Raw genomic sequence first — 16,353 nt, forward strand, 5'->3', positions numbered from 1 at the left:
GGGACAGGGTCTGCCTCTGTCACGCAGACTGAAGTGCAGTGGTGCCATCATAGCTCACTGTAACCTCAAACTCCTGGACTCAAGTGACCCTCCCACCTCTGCCTCCTGAGTACCTAGGACCACAGGCACTCGACACCATGCCAAGCTAATTCTTAAATTTTTTGCAAAGGCGAGGTCTTGCTAGGTTACCCAGGCTGGTTTCAAACTCCTAGACTCAAGTGATCCTCCCACTTCAGCCTCCTAAAGCGTTGGGAGTATGGGGATGAGCCACTTGGACCAGCCCCTTCGATACTTTTCTGGCTACCTCTGGCTCTAGCATATATTTAATATGATGGAGACAAGGAAAAGAATCTCATGTAAATTTAGTTTCACAGATTCTAGACATCTTCAGGTGTATTTGTCAACAGGAAACCTTCAAGTGCTCAATAAACCATTAGAAAAGTTATGGAATAATTAAACTAACACTCAGCATAAAATAAAATATGTGCCTAGAAGTTATGCATGGGTAAACCTATTTTTGGACCAGAGTATATATTTTCAAAAATAAAGGTGCTCTTTATTTTTAACCTTTAAGAAGCTTCAATAAGCCAAGTCATTTAGTTTATTCCTTAAAGATGTAAACTTCAAAGAAAGAAATGCTTAGGTACAATAATTCAGTCTCATCCTGGCTCCTACTGAAGGCTGACAAGACAACTTTTCAAACTGTCTGTTAGATTTTCTTGCAAATCAATACCAAAAGGAAAAAGATAAAGATAAATAAGATCACTTCTCTCTCCCAAAAGAATGTGAAAACACACTCAAATTTTAAGTTTTGACCTATCTTCATGATTTCAACCTGGTCAAGAGCACAGCTTTGAAAGTGGTTCTAAGTGGTGTAGATGGGAAGCCTGGGAAAGTATCTGTTACCAAATTACAGGGAACCAGTGTGTATATTTTATCATATCTTGGCAGAGACTTCCTTTCTCAGGAAAAATAAAATCTATAATAGCTGGTCTTGACCCATATTTACCTTTCTAACCTATAATTAAACACACTACTAGTTTGTATTATAAATATAAAACAAAAAAATCCTATTTGAATTTTACTTACTAAAGCAGCCATTATTTAAGCTGGGTTCATATTCCCACTTTATTTTTTGTCAATGTTACACTTGTAAGACAATTCTGTTAATAATAGCAGGTTTATTTCTATCTACCAAAGCAAAATGGTAGGATCTCTTTCTAAAAGTATATATTTTCCATCTTGAAAATAAACATAATCATAAAATAGCTGATGCCTTTCTGATTGGCTGCATTCAAAGTCTTTATTAAGCATTCTTATCTCCTTTTTGGTCACTGTATCTTCAAGAAGCACCATTTCCCAACAAATTTTATGCCCTTAATGCTGCTTCTAGGGTCATCCCAAATGGAACAGGAGAAGCTCTCAGAAATCAGTAAAAGAGGAAATGCATTTTCTTAGGACAGAGAGCAGAAAAGTAGTAAAGATATAGCAGCAATAAAGATCAGCCACAGTAGAAATATGGAAATTTGGGGTTTCTATTTTTTTTTACATTTCAAGTAATGTTTTGGAATTGGTAAGAAAGGATAAGTATTAAGTAGAGATAAAGTATTAAAACATCACTTTCCAAAACCAATGAGGGTTATAGACTTGTTTTAATACCATTTCTATTATTATGTTGCATGTCATTGTGAACTTCAGGAAAAAAGGAAGCGATTTAACGTGTAAGGGGTGACAGGTACCACTTTCACGCCTGTCCTGAGCATGTCCTTCCCTAGAGTGATTGGAATAGTTAGGCCAAACCATGATTTAGTGTGAAAGAATCACATTCCTCATTAAACCTGGGATCTATGAATCAGCTGCCTACCTTTCTAACATCTGGAACCGCTGCTCTGGGGGAAATGTAAAAAGCACTGGGAAACAGCCAACATTTCCACGCTCTAGACACAGGAAAGCGTTCCTCCATTGACGACCAATGCTGCATCCCTCCAATTCCTGTCTGTAATTTTTGACCTCACCTCCTTTCACCCCCATTTGTCTTCACCTTCAGGGTAATAGGGAACACAGACTTGGCAGAGCTGTTTTTTTGGAAGTTCATCACTGAGTCATGCATCCCTTCAAGCCAACTAACACTCGTTGATCACCAGTCACGTTCATGGGCCCATGCGAGGCTGATGCAGGGCCCAGGGTAATTCTAGGGCAGCACCATCAGCATTCAAAACTCTTTTTTAACCCTTTCAGAAGGAGTTTTTTGAGGATCTGGAAACCATCGCCTCTTCACTCTTACTTGACTGTACCATATTACATTTACTCACCGCAATGTCCTCTCAACCTTTCCACAAACCCCAACGCCTTTTATTTGGGCATCCCATGCACTGCCCTGCCAGCCTACGAGGTGCCTGTTTGGATTTTTCTTATTTCCCTCTGGTTGGGAGGGCTGTCCCCACATCCTGGGAATGCTCTGTCGGCTGGTAGGGCCGGCAGCCCTCTGCCCTAACCTCAATGATCAAATTTCCCTGACTTCTCAAAACAAGGGAAGTAGCAAGTTAAGACCCCGGCCCAAGCCGTTTCTCCCCACACCTCCTGCCACAGACTGCCTCATGGCCGTTCATTGTTGTCCTTTCATAGTCACAAGCATGTTTGTTGTCTTGTGTGTTTATGTGTGTGAACTCTAGAACCCAGACAGGGATGACAGCTGAAAACAGGAATCATATCACTGGCTCATCAGAAAATCAATAGTTACAAGAGCAGCAGGTCAAGAAGCAAGTTCTGTCTTTACTTGCCTTCTCTTTCTCTGGCTCCTGACCTTCCTTGGCTCAAATGTAAAATTTATGTGAAAATTAACTGTTATTCCCTTTCCCTGCATTCCAGATGAAATAAATATAAGCTCATTAGCCTTGTGGGTTTGTTGTTCTTGTGCTGCCTCTAATTTGAAACTTAAATCCCTAGATGGCAAGAAAATAATTATATTGACATTTTAGTACCCTAAAATATGACCAAAAACTATTATTAAGATTGTGCTTGGTCTTGTGCCTCTCCTAGCCCAACTCATTTATCTATTATAAGACATTACATGGATCCAGAAATTATCTAATAGGCTAATCTATCCAAAATACAACCTAAAACTAGGATGGCAGTTACAAAATATTTCTGAGTACCCCAATTACATGTTACGAAAACTATGCACTAAGGGTTTGAAAAATTCATAGCATGAAAAAAATAAAGAAATAATATGAAATTATATTAGCAAAAGACAAAAAAAGCATTTAATGAAATTGAGTGGCTACTATTAGCAAAACTTTTTCATTAAAAAAAGGAATTTAAAAAACTAAGAATGAAGAAAACAATTTACTAAAAACAAACAGCAAACATGAAACTACACTGAAGCTATTTCCAATTAATTTGGGAACAAGACAGGGATTTTTACTTTCGCTGCTGTTTGTCAACATTAATTTGGAGGTTCCAATTTATACAATAATTCAAGGAAATAAAATAATCATTATAAATATTAAAAAGAAAAGACATGTGGATTTGTAGATGATATGATAGTATAACTAAATAACTCCAGAATTTGCCAAAAACAATATTAAAATTACCTTAAAAGTTTGGTAGTATGAATAAATTTAAAAGTAAATATTCAAAAGCAAGTTTTTCTTCAACTAGAAATACCCAATTAGAGGCAGAAATAAAATTTTAAAAAAACTACAAAATACTCAGAAATAAATTTAATAAGAAAATGCAGCATTTAAGTTGGAGGGAAGAGGGAACAAACCTGACAGTATCTTATTAAAAGTCATAAAATTAGAACAGGATTTTAGAAAGAAGAAAAAATAGGAAAAAAAGTTGAAGTAATTCTTAATTCACAGACATCATAAAAATAATGAGAGTTAATATTTATACAGCTTGTAAACATTACTCAAATTGATAATCACTACACAGTTCATAGAAATTGTTCTAGAATAATAATACCTAATATTGATAAGTTCCAGGGCTGATTTTAAATATTTTAACACATTAACCCTCATAACAACACTAGAGAGCAGCACAATTATTATTAGGATGTTACAGACAAAGGTGTTTCCAGGGACACACTGAGCTAAACCTAGGTTCCAAATGGCTGTTTTTCGTCACTATGCCCTTCTGCCTCTCAAGTCTCTAATCCTCCACAGTGAGCTCGGCTAACTAGTCTTCCAGGACATGACAGATTCAAGAGCATATTAAAAGAAGGATGCACACATCAAGTTCAAAACCTTCTGCACAGCAAAGGATACAAGCAACAAAGTGAAGAGACCACCCACAGAATGGGATAAAATATTTGCAAACTATCCATTTGACAAGGGATTACAGGTCGGTGCAAAAGTAATTGCAATCTTCACCATTACTTTAAATGGCAAAAACCTCAATTACTTTTGCACCAGCCTAATAACCAGAATACATAAGGAGCTCAAACAATTCTATAGAAAAAGTGTAATACCCCAATCAGAAATAGGCAAAAGATTTGAATAGACATTTCTCAAAAGAAGACATACAAATGGCAAACAGGCATATGAAAAAGTGTTCAACACTGCTTACCGTTAGAGAAATACAGTTCAAAACTACAATGGTATATAATCTCAACCCAGTTAAAAATGGCTTATTTCCAAAAGACAGGCAACAACAAATGCTGATGAGGATGTGGAGAAAAGGGAACCCTTGTACACTGTCAATGGGAATGTAAATTAGTACAACCACTATGGAGAACAGTTTGGAGCTTCCTCAAAAAACTAAAAATTGTGCTACCTTATGATCCAGCAATCCCACTGCTGGGAATATATCCAAAGAAAGGAAATCAGTATATGGAAGCAATATATCTGCACTTCTATGTTTTTTGCAGCACTGTTTACAATAGCTATTCTGCCATAAAATTGAAACTTAGTTACAATATTAGTTAAAATTGAAAATAGTTACAATAACTATTCTGCCATAAAAAGAACGAGATCCAATCATTTGCAGCAACATGGCTGGAACTGGAGATTATTGGAACTGGAGATTATTATGTTAAATGAAATAAACCAGGCACATAAAGACAAACATCACATGTTTTCACTTATTTGTGGGATCTAAAAATCAAAACAATTGAACTCGTGGGCACAGAGAGTAGAAGGATGGTCACCAGAGGCTGGGAAGGACAGTGGGAGGGTGTAGGGGAGATGGGGATGGTTGATGGGTACAAAAATGAGAAAGAATGAATAAGACCTACAATTTGATAGCATAATAGGGTGGCTATGGTCAATAATAACTTAATTGTACTTTCTGAAAGAATTTGAAGAGTATAATTGAATTGCTTGTAACTCAAAGGATAAATGCTTGGGAGGATGAATACCCCATTCCACATGATGTGCCTATTGCACATTGCATGCCTGTATCAGAACATCTCATGTACCCCATAAATATATATACCTACTACATACCACAAAAAGTAAAAAGAAAAATATTGAAGAAAAGGAAGTAGGGTGTACAAAGCCCTCAGAGGCAGCAGTTTACCATCTAATACAGACCATGATAAACAGAACAGTAAGACCCACACAAGCACAGCCATTTTTTCCTGTTTTATGTGGGACCAGAGAGCCCTAGAAGTCTCAGCAGATCTGACTCTATCACCACCACACAATACAACGATGAATGTTCTTAAGACTGTACTGAATCATAAGAAAGTAATTTTATACTTTTTAAAGGTACCTAAGTGCACATCCCATTGAAAAACAAATCTATCTCCAAATACTTAAAATGTAAGTGGCAGTCCTAAACACTCAACACTTTAGAATGACATATTAATCATGGGTTCTGGATAGCTGATATTTTATGGTCTTTTTTTTTAGCGCTTTTTCTGTTATCTTCAATTTACCATTGCTATTTATGACTCAATTTCTAGCCACTAAATTAGGATAGAACCTGCCAAACACATTGATGCTGTTTAGCTGCTTCTGAAATATTATGGAATAGTCATGGACACATGGTACTGAAGATGTTCCCTGGACAGCACAGACTTTCCTTTCACACCATTATAAACAGTCAGAGAAATACAAGGGCATCCCTTACCGTTCCCCTGTGTATCCTGGACTGCAATGACATTGGCCTGTGACAGCATCACACGTCCCTCCATTATGGCACTGGCATTCTTGGGAACAGTTCTTTCCAAAGCGACCCTCAGGGCAAGGCTGACCACACACTGTGCCCTGCATTCAAAGAGACTTGGAAAATTAGATGGGCCTCCAGCCAGGGAAAGACGACTGAAGGATGAAGAAGAAAAGAGAGGAAATAGAAAGGAGGGATGGGGAACAGGGCTGCAAGAAAATTAGATAAGGGATTTTTAGAGCACATAAACTGTTCATCATCTTTCAAATGTTAGAAATATTAAATTGACTTAATTAATTACTCAATAAGTCCAAATATTAAGATACATTCAAAGATGGCTGAATATTAATCTTAAGAAAAATCCACATTAAAACTGAAGTTTATGACAAAGTTACATCAAATTATCATGGCAGCCTAAGGAATGTATAAATCCTCCTAAGTGTTCTTCCATGTGTCTTCCATGCACAATAAGTCAACAATACTTACTGAGTATCCATTACATAAATGGCAACATCTGCCACACGTGGAATATCCAAATGCTTTACCATATGTTCCAGAGAAATTACACGTTATCATTGGCTTTATGTCTTAAAATGTAGCATAACACAGGATTGGTATTTTGTGTACCTGAATTAACAATCACATTGCCAAAGAAAGACTTCTGCAGGAATGAACCTAGACATTTATTTCAGAGGAAAAACATTTTATTTTCAGCAGATTCAATAAGCATTGCTGAGCCAAGATCAATCGGAAAGCTTATTTCCTGGGGAGAAAAACCAAAAGAAAAACTTGGACATTTCTCCTTACCCTGGAGGCTGTCTGTTGTCAAGCACAGTCATTATATTTACTCCAATCAGGCATGGATAAGGGACTGTACCAATAAGTCAATGAAATACTCTGTCTTCTTCTTCACTTGGCTGTATCACTTGGGCTCATAGCTTCCCATCTATTTATTGGAGTTACAAGTAGACAAACAACATATCCCAAATAACAGGGATTTTTCTAATGTTTTTCACTATTGGAAGCTGCTGCTCTAACCTCTTTCTAAAAAAAGGCCGACTGTGGGCACTCTGAAATCGGAGGCTAGCGAACACCAGATGGTTTCCTAAATGTTTATTCTGGACAGAAGAAGAAAATACATTTCCTCTAACTCCTGGCTACCCACAAAGGCAGTTGGTGTGCTAATTAAGTCTCCTCTGGTGGTTTCTAGCTATCTACAAACAGGGAAACTTCATCCACAGACTCTTGGAATCAAAAAGGCCTTTGAGAGATGATTTGAATCGGCACTTAACTGAGAATCATCTACATGCCAGACGTTGAGCTAAGCACAGAGAATCAAAGATAAGGTAACAACCCTCAATTCACTCACAATTTGGGGAGGGGGACAGATGTGAAAATTGCTCTGTCTCTCCACTCTAGCATGACAAGGTATAGTCAGTGTGACGTGAAAGCATGAACGTAGGAATAACGTGCTGAAGGTCGGTCTGTGGTAAGCAGGGGTGGCAATCCTTACTCTCTCAGGGTCTAACTTTAACTACCCATAATGGTCCACATAAGCTTCAGAAATGCACTGAAATATCTTCATGCATAAGGATTAACCTTCACAAGCAGCTTTAAAGAGGATGTGATTTCTCTGAGTTGAAATATGTAGGTATGTGTGTAATAGGAATATGTATTCATCTTTGAAAAGCACCTGGGATGATAGCACAAATAACATGTTACAAAGGAGAAGTATAAGTTAAAAGCTCAGTTATACAGAGAGAAAAAAAAGCTGAAGGATTTTCGAAGCAGAAGTAAGAAACTTCAGTCAAGGTAAGGGGCTTAGGACTCAGAGAAAGAGGTGAGGGGAGGCTCCATTGGGCCGCTAGAAAGAGTCCATCTGTCCACGCACTGGGACTCAGAGCTCAGGCCTGTGGTTCCCATTAGCCCACATCCTGACCAGCCCAACTGAGAAGAGTTTCAGCCTCAAGGTGAGGCAACTCCACAGACAATATCTACACTGATGTCCTGGGAGTCGAAGGCCTGCAGTTCCTTATCCAAAGAGCATGGGGTTCCCAACGCTCTGCTGCCCCAGCAAAACTCTTCCATTGCAAAAGACCAATGTTGGCAAAAGGCTGAGCACAGGAAATGAAAGAATAGAAGAAGTCAAAAATAATCCAGCGTCTTTACCTCGGGCAACTAAGAGAGAAGTACTAGTTTCAACCAAGAAAAAAAAGTAGAGGAGGAGTAGCCTTCCAAAAGACTTGGGTATACAAGTCTGGATTAAATTTATTAACACTGACTTTGCCAGGCCTGCTCAAACCTGCTCAGTAGTCCTTAAACAGTCTTTTTTACTTGTCTTCGTCCTCAGTCACTCAATTAAAGTTCTCCTCTTCCTCTAACTCCATTGCCTCATGCTATTTCTCCACGCTCTGCCTCTAGAATGCACTTTGTCTGGGTTACTCACCGTTTCTGACCCCCTGGGATCTGATATTTATTGTATACTTGTCCCAGTGGCCTTGACATCTTAAACTCTCTTTTACTTCCCAAGACCCTCATTGAAAAGTGGACTCCAGTTCTCCTTTGTTCCATAGTCACAAGAAAGGGCAATGTCAGACCAATTCTACTCCCAAATCTGCCTGTGGAGACTCCAGCCTCGGCAGTGCCCAGTCAGTCGGTGGCTCTGTGTTTATAGGTTATCAAGGTTGGGGTGACAAATATAAATCGAAGCTCAGGGCAGATAAGATCAAAATCTAGGAAAACCGTCCAGTGATCTTTGGTGAGAAAAGAGAAGGACAAGACTTAAAACTACAAAATCTTGTAATGAAGTAGTTTGTAGAAGAAGGGGGATTAGAAAAAGAGATCTTTAGTATGAAAGGTCAAAGAGGAGATGATTAGAAAAATAGAAGGCAAAGAGATTAAGGAAGGGAGGTTGGGGATCAATAGAATGAAAAGCCTTGGAGAAATGAAGCTGAATGAGAACAGAAGAGTCTCGGCAACTATGTGCCTTGTAACCTCTGAAAGAACAGCTTCACAACTGCTCATGGACATAGAAAGAAGGTGACAGGAAAAAAAAAAGCCATTGCTCTGTTAATTTGTTAATGAAGGAAGCAGATGGTTGCTCACTCCTCTGCCTTCAAGCAGACATATGCACAAACCGACTCAGAGAGATGACATCAATATTACTAAATTTTCTGATTTCAGATGTCTAATTTGAAACTAATTGTCACTGTGTATTCTACATAACACTAAGCATGTGACATTGCTACATGAAGAAAGGGTATCCTGGTCAAAGTCTGGAAAATACGTTGAATGGCTTCCTCTTGGATTATCACACTAAAGGCTCTGAGAAGTCCTGCAATACTTGCTAAACCTGGTTTACCTCAATGTATCCCCAGATTTATGTGATTTTTTTTCACACGACACTTACGCTGCTGAGAATAATATTCCCAAAGAACAACAGCAATTCATGGAACAAAATTATGAACATGATTATTACATAAATCCAGTGTTTATCAGCACTGACTGTTGTGTGAGACTAGATATTTGTCTCTCTTTCTTTTATCCTTAGGGGAAATGCAGGGCAAATGGCCACTACCCTTTACATGAAAACCATTAATGCCCTTCAAGTCTAGGACTCAATCACCTTCTTCTGTCTTCTCAGAACTGAAGAGTTTCAGCTTTAAAATGGCTATTTCCAATTTTGGAATATTCAACCATCATTGTAAGTTTCTTTTGTGCTAAAGTCTCCCACATGTGTATTCACTGAATATCCTGGAATGGGTGACTTTGGGGTGGGGGCAGGGAGGGAGGTGGGAATGAAGCTTACCATCCAGCCAGCAGGGCAAGAGCATTCTCCGGTGACATGATGACACACTCCTCCATTTTGGCAAGGGCATCTCTGCTCACACTGTGGACCATGTTTACCAGGAGGACAAAGATCCTCACAGCTGAGGAATTAACGTGTGACAAAGGACACTGTTATTTCCCAGACACATGACCCTCAGGTTCGCAGCACAACAGCACCCAGGTCCCCCAAAATAGACAAGCTTTCTGTGTTCAATAATTGTTCATTTAATTAATTAACATCAAGAACATTAATCATATTGCCTCAAAGTGTCTCTAAGGAGTCACCCGGTCCTTCCCTTTATTTTGGGGTACTTTCTAATAAAGCCATTTCTGTTTGAAAAGAAGCTGTCCTATCTGAGAATACTGAGAAAGAAAACTGGCCAAACACTCATTGGTGACAGGAACTTTCCATGGAGCTCCTATAAAGCACTTATGCTCCAGTTTAAGTCTACTTTTGTTTATGTGTTTGTTCTATTCCCAAAGAAAACAGAGATGCTGCAAATCACACCCTTTCTGTACCTATTCATCATCCAGTTTTTAAAAATCTTTTTATTTTACTTGAAGTTCTGGGATACATATGCAGAATGTGCAGGTTTGTTATGTTGGTGTACATGTGCCATGGCGGTTTGCTGCACCTATCAACCCATCATCTAGGTTTTAAGCCCTGCATACATTAGGTATTTGTCCAAATGTTCTCCCTCCCCTTCCCCCGCACCACCCCCTGACAGGCCCCAGTGTGTGATGTTCCCCTCCCTGTGTCCATGTGTTCTCATTGTTCAACTCCCCCTTATGCGGTGTTTGGTTTTCTGTTCCTGTGTTAGTTTGCTGAGAATGATGGCTTCCACCTTCATCCATGTCCCTGCAAAGGACATGATCTCCTTATCATCATCTGTTTCTGGCGTTCTCTCCCCCTGACTGTCAAGTTTCCCTTCCCTCACCCCCACTGCGTGTCGCATGGCCTTCTTCTCTGTCTTTGTCTTTTCTGCTCTTCTGGGAAATCGCTCCAAGTTTCCCAGAGCCCTATTCAAATGTGGCTTTGATGAAAACCATAAAAGCAATATTAACAATTAAACAGTTTGAGACAATCATCAATTCTTCTGACAATCAGGGCTTTCTAGGCTAATGCAATGTTTTTCTTTAGCTCCACTCTAAAGACTTTTAACACTGTCGGCAGGAAATGTTTACCTAATCAGCTGCACTTTGTTTTTTCAACTTTTTGTTCTGTGATTTATAAATGAAATTTTCTCACTAAGGGAACAGGATTTTTCTATCTCTTACTTTTTTTTTTTTTTTTTTTTAGCAACTTCTGCCTCTTAATTCTGTTTCTGAATGGAAGTGAACTGAAGAATGCCCCTCCCACAAAATAAGGACAGTGAAGGTTAAGCAGTTGCTTGAATGTTCCTCAGAAAGAATTAAACTATGTGTGTACACATAATCTACATAGACATAATACATATATCTTCACATTCACACAGCAATATGTATCCATGGGCGTTAAGTAACATATTTATCCCTAAGAGTCAATCTTTTATTATGAACTATTTTTAACATCTTTCTCCTTTCTCTTCTAATGCACTGAATCCACAAAATTTTCCCCAGCTAATTAATTGCCACAAAGAGCAAAACAACATGGACAATTAACAAGTATAAATGGGCATAATGCTGGGAGATCCAAGCAGAATCCCAAATATGCCCAGCAACCCCCAAATAGTGCCATTCAACTCAACATCCGGAGTGATCCTCTCTCTTTGCCTTGCTAAAAGGAAAGCATGGAAGCTGGCCCTTAGATTCAGGCAGGGCTCTGATGTCCAAAGGGCCAAACAGCAGCAGTGCCTAGTGGCCATCACTGCTGACCTCTGTATCTGTGCCTGCAGTCTAGACACATCAGTAACTCTTCAGCAATGCAAACCAAGGCACAAGAAATATGATGACAGCAGCAGCATGCATGGAGAGGGTGGGTGGGCTCTGCTCTGCTGCTGGGTAGCATGTGACTTACAAGGCTCCGGTATATCCTGGTGGGCAGCGGCATTCCCCCGTGATGTGGTCGCAGGTGGCTCCATTCTGGCACTGGCATCTCTGGTGACAGTCGTTACCATAGGTGCCCTGCTTACAGCGGTCCTCGCAGCGCCAGCCCCGGAAGCCTGCAGCGCAGTGGCAAGCCCCAGTGATGGGGTTGCACAGAGCCCCATTTTTGCACTGGCACCGGCTAGTGCAGTGGGGACCCCAGTGATCACCATCGCAGGCTGAGGTAGGGGAAAGAAACAGTGGAGGATATCAGAGCATGGATGTGAGTAAGGGAGAACCAAATTTCTTCTCTTGGGAAGAACGGCTTGGTGATCTCTCGTTGTCTTTCATTAGCTGGGCATCAGGGCCCTGACCCCAACCCATGGCAATTCTTCATAAACTGGTGCTCAGCACCAAGTGGGCCACTTCCTATCACTCCATTGCATAACTATCACTTCATTGACAATCATGTCAAAAAATAAATAAAAAGTCTCCATGCCTTTACTCAGCCTGTTTTCTGCATCCAGAGTGTGGAGTTTGATGTGGCTAGAGAAATGAACTGGGAAGAGCTCAGGGGTTCTGCAAGGAGAGAAGGCTGGGTAGACAGTAATGATCAATTCATGCAGGGACTTTTTAAGGAGTTTCTATTGCATCTTATGAACAAGGGATTGGTAGTGAAAAATTTTAAGCAAGAAAGAAGAGCACGGATTTGCCTTCTACTAGGTGTGTGGAAGGAGCTGACAATGAGAGGCAGAGAGATGGAACAGGAAAAATGGCAATAGTCCAGATCACTGTCACAGGCAGTGACAGTGAAAAGGGAGAGGGGACCCAGAGGCGAAGGTACTGGGGGGTGGGCTGACCCTGCTACAGGTCTGGGCCAGAGTACTCTAAAAAGGAAAATACTGATCCACTTTTAAGATATCAGTCAAAACATCTGTGATTGGAAGGTAATCTGAATTACCTACAAAAAAGGGGGCAGAAAAAATGAACAAATATGTTTAAATATACTGACCTATTTAAAAAATAAGACAAGGCTGAAGCTGAAGGATGCACATTAAATAAAAAGATAATAGGCAAACGAAACCAGGTAAAAGACAAAGGAAGAAAATAGCATTTGAGAGATATACTTAAAGTGCAGTTCCAAAGAAAAGAAAGAGTGACAGCCATACAAAGGTCAGTGAGTAGAGAAGGGGAGCAGGGAAGGAAACAAACTTTAATTCCAAACATTCTAAAAAATTATACAGGGTGATGATAAACAAAATCTACTCTTAATATGTATTGCCGAGCCAGCAGTATACTTATTTATTTATTAGATGCTATAAAAAACACTTGAAGAAGAAACACCCTGCCTAGAGCTCTTAGAATAAATTGCTTTTATGTTTTAAAAAAGTTTCATTTTGTAAAAATTTTGTAAGTTCAACAGATCTGGAATAAATTGTTCAAAGGAAAAAAACTGTAGGTGCACAGCAAACAACTCATCAGAAGTACTGAATCCATCTTCCAATATTAGAATCTACCTTTGATTTCATAATATCAAAAGGTTTAAATAAATAATTCTGTTTTTAATCAGTATGGCTTTGGTCTCATTAGTACTTTAATAAACACACTTTAACAGAATTAAAAACAATGAGAGAGAATTATGGAACCTAAAGCAGATCAAGAAAGCAGTTACCTAAGAACTCACAATCTTCTTCCACAAAATAAGATTAGGTGGTAGTTCCAAAATGAGATTGAAGCCTAATTGTTATTTATATGAGTTGTTTCTTTTGTTGCCTATGGATATGGACAGTGAATCTTTTTTCCACTGTAATTCTTTTAATCTAGGATCTTAAAAGAAAAAAATCTTTAAGAAAATTACATGGTATATTCCTTTTGATCCTCTCAGCTATCCCAGGTAGAAAAGACTCTATCCTGTTTTTAAGAGCCTCCAAAATAAATTACACGGGCCTTTGTAACTTGTTACTTGATTCATCAATTCTCAAGAGTAAGAAAAATCATTCCACGTGAGCCAGATCCATTATCTTATTTAATTCTTTTTTTCTCATGACTTTTTCATAGTATAGTAAACCTGTCAACCAGTATCCTCTCTATTATAAACGACCTTATTCCTGAATGTGAATGCAGCTTGGCCTGCTCTTCTCTAAATACTACAACTCCAACACTTTTACTTATTTTCAACGTTCATTCAATTTCATTTATTCTTTTGCTGAACGCTCTCCAAAGTTTCCAATGCCTCTCTTAACTTCCAGGAGCTTCAGATAATTAATTAAATATTTGTCAACTCCTTATGCTCAGTGGAGAATTAGTCAATTGACAAAACAGAAATTTTACCTGATAAAATTACCGTGATAAAAACAGTAAGATCACGTCAAAAAGCACTTTAAAAAATCAGATGAGTTATTACAGAGTTTTCCCCACATGACACTGTGGTCACTGTAGTCCCAAGCACATATGCTCTACAGAGCATGTTTTATATAACAAGAGAGTGGCAGGAAGAAGGAGCAGAATTGAGGAAATGGGACTGTTTTCTTCATAACCCTGTTCTACACCCCATTCAACAACTTCTCTCCCATTGGAGCAGTCAGGCAGATACCAGCTCTGTTTTTTTAGGATTAGACAGAAAAAAACAACTTTGAAGATATCTTATCATGATAGAAATGAGTTTATAGAAGAAATTGATAACTGTCAGCATGAAAAAATGGGTTTCAGGCTTTTAAAGAAATATTATCAGGCTGACATGGTTAATTTCCTGCCTATATCTAAGCACAATGGCATACTTTCAAGTGATAGCTTCCCCACTTTGGGCTGTGTTTTCCTAAAATGCCACTAAAACATGGACCTCACAATGTCTATACCGTACATCAACATGGTCTATTCAGGAAAAAAATCCACATGCGGAAGTTTACAAACAAATAGGAGGTGGAACAAGTAGGACACAGAAACCTGGGTTGAATTCAGATATCAGTGCGACTTCCTTTCCTTTTTTCACTTATCATATTTAGCCACTTCAATGCATCCATTTTTCAATGTATCCCAATGAGTTACACAGTCTACAGCACATAAGCCAGCTTTCATCCCTGATCACTACAAGGCTACACTGACTTTGTCTAGACTAGAGGCAGAATCTATTCCTTATGTTCAGTGCAGAATTTGATCAGTTATCCTGAATTCAAGTACCATGTTTGGAGAGGCAGCTTGGAGAGAGTCTGACCTCAAACCATCCGACATCTTTTCCTTGACACCTCACTCTAATCTCACACGGCAAAGAGTTTCTTTCCCTCCACAAGAGAAAGTGACTGGTTGGCTAGTCCCACTAACAACTTAGAAACTACATAGTTAACATGGAAATAGCTTAAGTAGCCTAATTTAAAAAAAAAAAAAAAAGAGGTAAAGGAATAAAAAGTTATTTCTGATTAAATTGAAAGGGACCTAAATGCTAGTGAGCAAGTGCCGACTCATTTTCAGCCTCTGGTTTCAGTTCTTCCTGTGCTAACCACTGGAAATGCACTCTCAGATGCAAGGTGCCCAGATTCATGCATATATTTCATGAAATGGCTTAATGAGAGTCTCAGACAGGCACAGATAGCTTGCTCTGATAAACTTTCATAATAAGTTGGAAAGTAAGTTTAAACTTCTGGGTACTATCAGAAGTATATAATTTAAGCTCCAATCCTTCAGTGAAAACTAGTAGAGAACTGGATCTTCCCAAGACAATAGACTCACATTGGAATTCTTATGGCTATAACTTCCATTGAAGTTATAGCCATAAGGATTCCATTAAAGTTATAGCCATTACATTAATGTTATATCCATAAGGATTCCAATGTGAGTCTATTGTCTTGGGAAGATCCAGTACTGGCGTATTGGAAGTTATAGCCATAAGGTTACATTCATGGGCTGGGTACTGAAGTTCATTCAAATGACCTTTTTTAAGTACCTGCCGTGTGTCAGATGTGGTGCTAGACTGGGATTCAAAGGAAAATAAAGAGCACAGCCTTCTAGAAGCTTTCCATTTAATGGCAGAGACATTAAGTCTGAGGCAATACAATACTGAGTAGTAAGTAATAAGGTTAGGGGATGGATTAGGTACAATGGAAGGAGATGGTACTTAACCAGTGTTGGTGTATCAGGAAAGGCTTCCCAGCTAAACTGATGCCTAAACTGAGGCCAGAACGAAAAGCCTGGTGTGCCACATTTAGGTAAAGGGTAGAGGATTGTTAAGTAGGAACTCTTGGTGTGAGAGGTCCAGGGGCTGCAGGAGCTACTACATTCAGAGAGAATGATACACGCAACAGCCAAAAGGCTCTGAATGCCAACTTGATTCTCTCTGCTATTGTACTATGGCCATTATCATCTTTCACAGCTCTACGCATAACAAAAAGAAGTAGAAATAACTATGGAGAGACAGTT

The 16,353-nt window shown here is 39.0% G+C and overlaps 1 protein-coding gene across 4 annotated transcripts in view; it reads right to left on the reverse strand.

The window, feature by feature from the left end:
* Positions 1-16,353, reverse strand: part of MEGF10 (multiple EGF like domains 10) — a 172,470-nt gene that overhangs the window by 52,321 nt on the left and 103,796 nt on the right. For all 4 annotated transcript variants that reach the window (XM_010339202.3, XM_074381937.1, XM_074381945.1 and 1 more), the window contains exons 6-8: positions 11,936-12,182; positions 9,920-10,040; positions 6,076-6,212 (exon numbers count right to left, since the gene is read on the reverse strand). In XM_010339202.3, the coding sequence (XP_010337504.1) occupies positions 6,076-6,212; positions 9,920-10,040; positions 11,936-12,182 (505 nt within the window). The remainder of the gene's footprint in view (positions 1-6,075; positions 6,213-9,919; positions 10,041-11,935; positions 12,183-16,353) is intronic.

The sequence above is a fragment of the Saimiri boliviensis genome, chromosome 1, assembly GCF_048565385.1.
Source record: "Saimiri boliviensis isolate mSaiBol1 chromosome 1, mSaiBol1.pri, whole genome shotgun sequence".
NCBI lineage: Eukaryota > Metazoa > Chordata > Mammalia > Primates > Cebidae > Saimiri > Saimiri boliviensis.